The sequence below is a fragment of the Oncorhynchus mykiss genome, chromosome 21 (assembly GCF_057628025.1).
Source record: "Oncorhynchus mykiss isolate SJ-2025 chromosome 21, ASM5762802v1, whole genome shotgun sequence".
Classification (NCBI taxonomy): domain Eukaryota; kingdom Metazoa; phylum Chordata; class Actinopteri; order Salmoniformes; family Salmonidae; genus Oncorhynchus; species Oncorhynchus mykiss.
The window spans coordinates 52475001-52485000 of NC_143042.1; the positions used below are offsets into that span (position 1 = coordinate 52475001).

A 10000-nucleotide genomic window follows, 5' to 3' on the forward strand; every position below is an offset into this window, starting at 1 on the left:
TCCCACTTCAACTGTATGTTTCCCATGGCAATAAAGCCTCTTCAATTGAAATTGAATTGATGTTTGGGGTGGGGAAACAGACAAAGAAAAGGAGAGAGTTTATCATTCCATCATTCCATTATTCCATCATTCCATTATTCCATCATTCTATTATTCCATCATTCTATTATTCCATCATCCATTATTACATCATTCCATTATTACATCATTCCATTATTCCATCATTCCATTATTACATCATTCTATTATTCCATCATTCTATTATTCCATCATTCCATTATTCCATCATTCCATTATTCCATCATTCTATTATTCCATCATTCCATTATTCCATCATTCTATTATTCCATCATTCTATTATTCCATCATTCCATTATTCCATCATTCCATTATTCCATCATTCTATTATTCCATCATTCCATTATTCCATCATTCTATTATTCCATCATTCTATTATTCCATCATTCCATTATTCCATCATTCTATTATTCCATCATTCCATTATTCCATCATTCTATTATTCCATCATTCTATTATTCCATCATTCCATTATTCCATCATTCTATTATTCCATCATTCTATTATTCCATCATTCCATTATTCCATCATTCCATTATTACATCATTCTATTATTCCATCATTCCATTATTACATCATTCCATTATTCCATCATTCCATTATTACATCATTCCATTATTCCATCATTCCATTATTCCATCATTCCATTATTACATCATTCTATTATTCCATCATTCCATTATTACATCATTCCATTATTCCATCATTCCATTATTACATCATTCCATTATTCCATCATTCCATTATTCCATCATTCCATTATTCCATCATTCCATTATTACATCATTCCATTATTCCATCATTCCATTATTCCATCATTCCATCATTCCATTATTCCATCATTCCATTATTCCATTATTCCATCATTCTATTATTCCATCATTCTATTATTCCATCATTCCATTATTCCATCATTCCATTATTCCATCATTCTATTATTCCATCATTCCATTATTCCATCATTCTATTATTCCATCATTCCATTATTCCATCATTCCATTATTCCATCATTCCATTATTCCATTATTCCATCATTCTATTATTCCATCATTCTATTATTCCATTATTCCATCATTCCATTATTCCATCATTCCATTATTCCATCATTCCATTATTCCATCATTCCATTATTCCATCATTCCATTATTCCATCATTCCATTATTCCATCATTCCATTATTCCATCATTCCATTATTCCATCATTCTATTATTCCATCATTCTATTATTCCATCATTCTATTATTCCATCATTCCATTATTCCATCATTCTATTATTCCATCATTCCATTATTCCATCATTCCATTATTCCATCATTCCATTATTCCATCATTCTATTATTCCATCATTCTATTATTCCATCATTCTATTATTCCATCATTCTATTATTCCATTATTCCATCATTCCATTATTCCATCATTCCATTATTCCATCATTCTATTATTCCATTATTCCATCATTCCATTATTCCATCATTCTATTATTCCATCATTCTATTATTCCATCATTCTATTATTCCATCATTCCATTATTCCATTATTCCATTATTCCATCATTCCATTATTCCATCATTCCATTATTACATCATTCTATTATTCCATCATTCCATTATTCCATCATTCCATTATTCCATCATTCCATTATTCCATCATTCCATTATTCCATCATTCCATTATTCCATCATTCCATTATTACATCATTCCATTATTCCATCATTCTATTATTCCATCATTCTATTATTCCATCATTCCATCATTCCATCATTCCATCATTCCATCATTCCATTATTCCATCATTCTATTATTCCATCATTCCATTATTCCATCATTCCATTATTCCATCATTCCATTATTCCATCATTCCATTATTACATCATTCCATTATTCCATCATTCCATTATTACATCATTCCATTATTCCATCATTCTATTATTCCATTATTCCATCATTCCATTATTCCATCATTCCATTATTCCATCATTCCATTATTCCATCATTCCATTATTCCATCATTCCATTATTCCATTATTCCATCATTCTATTATTCCATCATTCTATTATTCCATCATTCCATTATTCCATCATTCCATTATTCCATCATTCTATTATTCCATCATTCCATTATTCCATCATTCCATTATTCCATCATTCCATTATTCCATCATTCCATTATTCCATCATTCCATTATTCCATCATTCCATTATTCCATTATTCCATCATTCTATTATTCCATCATTCTATTATTCCATCATTCCATTATTCCATCATTCCATTATTCCATCATTCCATTATTCCATTATTCCATCATTCTATTATTCCATCATTCTATTATTCCATCATTCCATTATTCCATCATTCCATTATTCCATCATTCCATTATTCCATCATTCCATTATTCCATCATTCTATTATTCCATCATTCCATTATTCCATCATTCCATTATTCCATCATTCCATTATTCCATCATTCCATTATTCCATCATTCCATCATTCTATTATTCCATCATTCCATTATTCCATCATTCCATCATTCCATTATTCCATCATTCCATTATTCCATCATTCCATTATTCCATCATTCCATTATTCCATCATTCCATCATTCTATTATTCCATCATTCCATTATTCCATCATTCCATCATTCCATTATTCCATCATTCCATTATTCCATCATTCCATTATTCCATCATTCCATCATTCCATTATTCCATCATTCCATTATTCCATCATTCCATTATCCATCATTCCATCATTCCATTATTCCATCATTCTATTATTCCATCATTCTATTATTCCATCATTCCATTATTCCATCATTCATCATCCATTATTCATCATTCCATTATTCCATCATTCCATTATTCCATCATTCCATCATTCCATTATTCCATCATTCTATTATTCCATCATTCATTATTCCATCATCTATTCATCATTCCATTATTCCATCATTCCATCATTCCATTATTCCATCATCTATATTCCATCATCTTCCATCATTCTATATATCATATATCCACCTAATATGGACATTCTATTATTCCATCATTCCCATTATCCATCATCCATTATCCATCATTCCATATTCCATCATTCCATTATTACATCATTCCATTATTCCATCATTCTATTATTCCATCATTCTATTATTCCATCATTCCATTATTCCATCATTCCATTATTCCATCATTCCATTATTCCATCATTCCATTATTACATCATTCTATTATTCCATCATTCCATTATTCCATCATTCCATTATTCCATCATTCCATTATTCCATCATTCCATTATTCCATCATTCCATTATTACATCATTCTATTATTCCATCATTCCATCATTCCATCATTCCATTATTCCATCATTCCATTATTACATCATTCCATTATTCCATCATTCTATTATTCCATCATTCTATTATTCCATCATTCCATTATTCCATCATTCCATTATTCCATCATTCTATTATTCCATCATTCTATTATTCCATCATTCCATTATTCCATCATTCCATTATTCCATCATTCTATTATTCCATCATTCCATTATTACATCATTCTATTATTCCATCATTCTATTATTCCATCATTCCATTATTCCATCATTCTATTATTCCATCATTCTATTATTACATCATTCTATTATTCCATCATTCTATTATTCCATCATTCTATTATTCCATCATTCCATTATTACATCATTCCATTATTCCATCATTCCATTATTCCATCATTCTATTATTCCATCATTCCATTATTACATCATTCCATTATTCCATCATTCCATTATTACATCATTCCATTATTCCATCATTCTATTATTCCATCATTCTATTATTCCATCATTCCATTATTCCATCATTCCATTATTCCATCATTCTATTATTCCATCATTCCATTATTCCATCATTCTATTATTCCATCATTCTATTATTCCATCATTCCATCATTCCATCATTCCATTATTACATCATTCCATTATTCCATCATTCTATTATTCCATCATTCTATTATTCCATCATTCCATTATTCCATCATTCTATTATTCCATCATTCTATTATTCCATCATTCCATCATTCCATTATTACATCATTCCATTATTACATCATTCCATTATTCCATTGCTCCGAAAGAAAGGTCACCCCACAACAAAGGTGCATGGATCTGTTTGGGACCACTGGAGAGATAGGTGACATTTGCCATGTTTCGCCACAAAAGATCGTAATGTCAAATGCCAGGATATTAAAGCACAAATGCCTTATGTTTTGATTGTGCTGTAGACGTCTAGAGTCCCAGATCTGTTTGGACATGTCTTGCCAACTCCTAGGTCATAGTCACACCACTGAATGTTATTGCGCATGACAATGAGGCATGACCTAGGAGTTAGGCAAGACAGCCCAAACAGATCTGGGAATCAGGCTAGGATTCCCATGCTTGTAGTCCTTGTATTTCGCAGTGTATGGGGCCAAGTAACAGTGATACGATACTGCATCCTCGCTCAGGGACGTGCAAGCCGATACAGGCGGCGTGAAAATGATGATCCCAATCTCCATGTTATCCTGGAGGTCCTGTTGTATTATTCATCAGTGAGACTTTTGGTTCCTAATGAAACATGATCTCCCTATCTCTCGCTTTCTTTCGTTCTCTCCCTCTTCTTCTCTCCCTCCCTCCCTCACTCTCTTTCTTTCGTTCTCTCCCTCTTCTTCTCTCCCTCCCTCCCTCACTCTCTTTCTTTCATTCTCTCCCTCTTCTTCTCTCCCTCCCTCACTCTCTTTCTTTCGTTCTCTCCCTCTTCTTCTCTCCCTCCCTCCCTCTCTTTCGTTCTCTCCCTCTTCTTCTCTCCCTCCCTCCCTCCCTCCCTCTCTTTCTTTCGTTCTCTCCCTCTTCTTCTCTCCCTCTTCTTCTTCTCTCCCTCCCTTCCTCTCTCCCTCTTCTTCTCTCCCTCTTATTCTCTCCCTCCCTCACTCTCTTTCTTTCCTTTTTTACTCCCTCTTTTTTACTCCCTGTCTTTTACAACGGCATCATTTGATCCTCAATAAAGAAAGAAGAGATGTTTTTTCACAGTCTGTAGTCCGTAGCCTATAGTCCGCAGTCTGTAGTCCGTAGCCTATAGTCCGCAGTCTGTAGTCCGTAGTCCGTAGCCTATAGTCCGCAGTCTGTAGTCCGTAGCCCACAGTCCGCAGTCTGTAGCCCATTGTCCGCAGTCTGTAGTCCGTAGCCTATAGTCCGCAGTCTGTAGTCCGTAGCCCGTAGTCCGCAGTCTGTAGTCCGCAGTCTGTAGTCCATAGCCCATAGTCCGCAGTCTGTAGTCCGTAGCCCATAGTGCGCAGTCTGTAGTCCGTAGCCCATAGTAACTAGCCTATAGTCCGCAGTCTGTAGTCCGTAGCCCATAGTCCGCAGGCTGTAGTCCGTAGCCTATAGTCCGCAGTCTGTAGTCCGTAGCCCATAGTCCGCAGGCTGTAGTCCGTAGCCCATAGTCCGCAGGCTGTAGTCCGTAGTCCATAGTCTGCAGTCTGTAGACCGTATCCCATAGTCCGTAGTCTGCAGTCTGTAGTCCGTAGCCCATAGTCCGCAGTCTGTAGTCTGTAGTCCGTAGCCCATAGTCTGTAGTCCGTAGCCCATAATCTGTAGTCCATAGCCCATAGTCCTCAGTCTGTAGCCCATAGTCCGCAGTCTGTAGCCCATAGTCTGTAGTCCGTAGCCCATACTCTGAAGTCCGTAGCCCATAGTCCGCAGTCTGTAGTCCGTAGCCCATAGTCTGTAGTCCGCAGCCCATAATCTGTAGTCCATAGCCCATAGTCCTCAGTCTGTAGCCCATAGTCCGCAGTCTGTAGCCCATAGTCTGTAGTCCGTAGCCCATACTCTGTAGTCCGTAGCCCATAGTCCGCAGTCTGTAGTCTGTAGCCCATAGTCTGTAGTCTGCAGCCCATAGTCTGTAGTCCATAGCCCATAGTCCGCAGTCTGTAGCCCATAGTCTGTAGTCCGTAGCCCATAGTCTGTAGGCCGTAGTCCATAGTCCACAGTCTGTAGCCCATAGTCTGCAGTCTGTAGCCCATAGTCTGTAGTCCGTAGCCCATAGTCTGTAGTCCGTAGCCCATAGTCTGTAGTCCGTAGCCCATAGTCCTCAGTCTGTAGTCTGTAGCCCATAGTCTGTAGTCCGTAGCCCATAGTCCTCAGTCTGTAGTCCGTAGCCCATAGTCCGCAGTCTGTAGTCTGTAGCCCATAGTCTGTAGTTCGTAGCCAACAGTCTGTAGTCCGTAGCCCATATTCTGTATTCCATAGCCTATAGTCCGCAGTCTGTAGTCTGTAGCCCATAGTCTGTAGTCCGTAGCCTATAGTCTGTAGTCCGTAGCCCATAGTCTGTAGTCCGTAGCCTATAGTCCGCAGTCTGTAGTCTGTAGCCCATAGTTCTCAGTCTGTAGTCTGTAGCCCATAGTCCTCAGTCTGTAGTCTGTAGCCAATAGTCCTCAGTCTGTAGTCTGTAGCCCATAGTCCTCAGTCTGTAGTCTGTAGCCCATAGTCTGTAGTCTGTAGCCCATAGTCTGTTGTCCGTAGCCTATAGTCCGCAGTCTGTAGTCTGTAGCCCATAGTCCTCAGTCTGTAGTCTGTAGCCCATAGTCCTCAGTCTGTAGTCTGTAGCCTATAGTCCTCAGTCTGTAGTCCGTAGCCCAGTCTGTAGTCTGTAGCCCATAGTCTGTAGTCTGTAGCCCATAGTCTGTAGTCTGTAGCCCATAGTCCGCAGTCTGTAGTCTGTAGCCCATAGTCTGTAGTCTGTAGCCCATAGTCCGCAGTCTGTAGTCTGTAGCCCATAGTCTGTAGTCTGTAGCCCATAGTCTGTAGTCTGTAGCCCATAGTCCTCAGTCTGTAGTCTGTAGCCCATAGTCTGTAGTCTGTAGCCCATAGTCTGTTGTCCGTAGCCTATAGTCCGCAGTCTGTAGTCTGTAGCCCATAGTCCTCAGTCTGTAGTCTGTAGCCCATAGTCCTCAGTCTGTAGTCTGTAGCCTATAGTCCTCAGTCTGTAGTCCGTAGCCCAGTCTGTAGTCTGTAGCCCATAGTCTGTAGTCTGTAGCCCATAGTCTGTAGTCTGTAGCCCATAGTCCGCAGTCTGTAGTCTGTAGCCCATAGTCTGTAGTCTGTAGCCCATAGTCCGCAGTCTGTAGTCTGTAGCCCATAGTCTGTAGTCTGTAGCCCATAGTCTGTAGTCTGTAGCCCATAGTCTGTAGTCTGTAGCCCATAGTCTGTAGTCTGTAGAGAAAGAGAGAGAAGAGAGAGAAAGAGATGAAAATACCAGGGAAATATCAGACTTGACAAACATAGGACGGTTTGACATGACATTTCTAACAGACAACCTGAACAGCTCAGCTGCTCTGAAAGAAGATTAGAGTAAATAACATTCGCTGACTATCTGATAGGTGACCTTTAGATTGGACCGATGGAACTCAACACAGCGTCAACATTTAATCTACGTTCTGAAATGTTGACATCGAATAGAATATAGCTGCTTAATGCTACTGCTACTTCGACAAACTCACATTTTTTCAATGAGGAGGAAAACACTGACGTTCTGTGGAGAGTGAGGAAAAAGTGTTTGCTCGTTTTGTCCTGATGTGACTAGACTACAGTATAAATCATAAATCATTTCTAGGAAGATCCTTTTTTTTGTGAAATCTGAAGCTCTGGAACATGGAGCATGGTGGGGTCTTGAATTATGTTTTAGTTTTTGGCTTGCCACTGTCTTCAATCAAAAACAGGTCCTCAGGAAATAGCCACGTTCTCGTTTTTTTTTTGGGGGGGGGGGGGGGGGGGGGAGACACTCATAGAGCAACTGAGAAACGGAGGCTTAAAGAGAGAGAAGAAAAGCCCAACCCTGTGCTGTGTGTGATTCACCTCTTTTCAGGGTCAGGGAAAGATCTGCAAAATAAGCTACGGAAAGAAAGAAGAGGCCCATCTCTCTCTCCGTACCCTCGTTATACCCTCATTACACTGTTAAGAACAGAAAACCCTTGCAGAGCCATCAGTAAACTCTGTTTCTCATTTTGGGGAGCCATTGAAGGATCAAAGACATTGTGGAACGTAGTGAAAATCTCCCATTATTTTCTCAGCATAACGATACGTATTTACCAGATCTGCCACTTCCCTTGTTGTTAACTGGGTACATTGCATCCAACTCCAATGGTGATTCAACACCAACGCGCTAGGAGCTCACTCATCTCTCTCTCTCAGTAGTAGATGTTCATGAACAAAGATAGTAGCTAGACAATTTCCTTTGTCACCACTGTGGGGAATAATAATACAAATCACCATATGGTGTTATCACTACGAGGATCAGCAGCGTGGGGCTGGAATTAGAAGACCAATTCTAAGAAATAAAGTAATGAGTGTTTTTGGAGAGAAAAACACGTTAGAGAGAGAGAGAGAGAGAGAGAGAGAGAGAGAGAGAGAGAGACAGAGACAGAGACACAGAGAGAGACAGAGAGAGACAGAGAGAGAGACAGAGAGAGAGAGAGAGAGAGAGAGACAGAGAGAGACACAGAGAGAGAGAGAGAGACACAGAGAGAGAGAGAGAGAGAGCGAGAGCAGGCTGATATAATTTGCTTTAATGAGCGGGCCTAGAATGAGCTGCTGGACACAGGCGTTTCTGTGTGTGTGTGTGAGCGTACTTGTTATTGCTTATTTTGCATGTGTGTGCGTACATGTGTGTGTCTGTGTGTGTGTCTGACAGCCTGTGTGAGTGTGTGCTTCTGTGTGATCTCTCCCTTGGTTACTGATGGTTAGTCCAGCTGCTGGGAGGATTCTGACAGAGAGAGAGAGAAGAGAAGGAGAGCGGGAGATCAGAGGGAGAGATGGAGCAGAGAGGAGAGCTGGGTTCCTGGCTGTCAGAGGTCATTCAGAAATCAGGAGGGGGACATTGTTTATGAGATGTCATGCCGTGGAAAAGCACTCTGGGGGGGGGGGGGGGGGGGGGAGAAAATCGCAGGTGTAGGTGGTATGGCACGAATAGTGTGAAGGTCACATAGGGTCAGCTGTTGTACTGCTGGTGTTGTGGGTAGTTTCTCTCAGACAGACACTCATACACGATGTAGCAGTTCATATTGAGAACGTAAAGGAGACATTCAGAAGCCACAGGAAAGGGTGAACTCAACTGTCATCAACAGGGTGTACAAAGGGACACATTCATTCAACAATCTTGTATTTATGTGGTGGAGTAGTTTTGGAATTACTAGCAGACAGACAGACTAAGCTTTACGAGACCACAGTCCAATTAACAAACAGTCGAACCCATCAGTCAACGGGGTTGTACAAAAGACACATTTCACGTATTTGATGTGGTGAGTAGTTTTGGTATTATTGGCAAACCAAACGGTGAACCCAGCGGTCAAACCGTCCACAACGTTACGTGAATATGACTCGTCGACAGCAGACGTATTGTATTACCCGCAGGTTGACTAGCAGAACTGTTTGAGAATTCACGAGTTATTGAAAGGAGTTACCGTTCAGCGCTGAAAACAGAAATAATTCAAGAGGAGGAACTGAGCTAACAATATGACAGTGTCTTCGACTTAGTGCCATCCTGACTATCACATGCACACAATTAACAGAAGGGCTCGAGGCGTGAACACTCGCTCAAACCACTGCCTACGGAGGTACCAAACACATCCTTATTGGTTTGGAGGCTCTAAGAATATCTACTTCCAAATAAATGTTTGTGCAAGATTTAAATGAGATTTGAAAGAGATTTAAATGAGATTTGAAAGAGATTTGAAAGAGATTTAAATGAGATTTGAAAGAGATTTGAAAGAGATTTAAATGAGATTTGAAAGAGATTTAAATTAGATTTGAAAGAGATTTGAAAGAGATTTAAATGAGATTTGAAAGAGATTTAAATGAGATTTGAAAGAGATTTAAATTAGATTTGAAAG

The 10000-nt window shown here is 39.4% G+C and overlaps 1 protein-coding gene across 1 annotated transcript in view; it reads right to left on the minus strand.

Annotated features, from left to right (window-relative positions):
• adam19a (ADAM metallopeptidase domain 19a) overlaps window positions 1-10000 on the minus strand; it is a 220773-nt gene that overhangs the window by 79284 nt on the left and 131489 nt on the right. The window contains exons 4-5 of the mRNA XM_090213379.1: window positions 7083-7325; window positions 5479-6076 (exon numbers count right to left, since the gene is read on the minus strand). Coding sequence (XP_090069505.1) covers window positions 5479-6076; window positions 7083-7325 — 841 coding nt within the window. The remainder of the gene's footprint in view (window positions 1-5478; window positions 6077-7082; window positions 7326-10000) is intronic.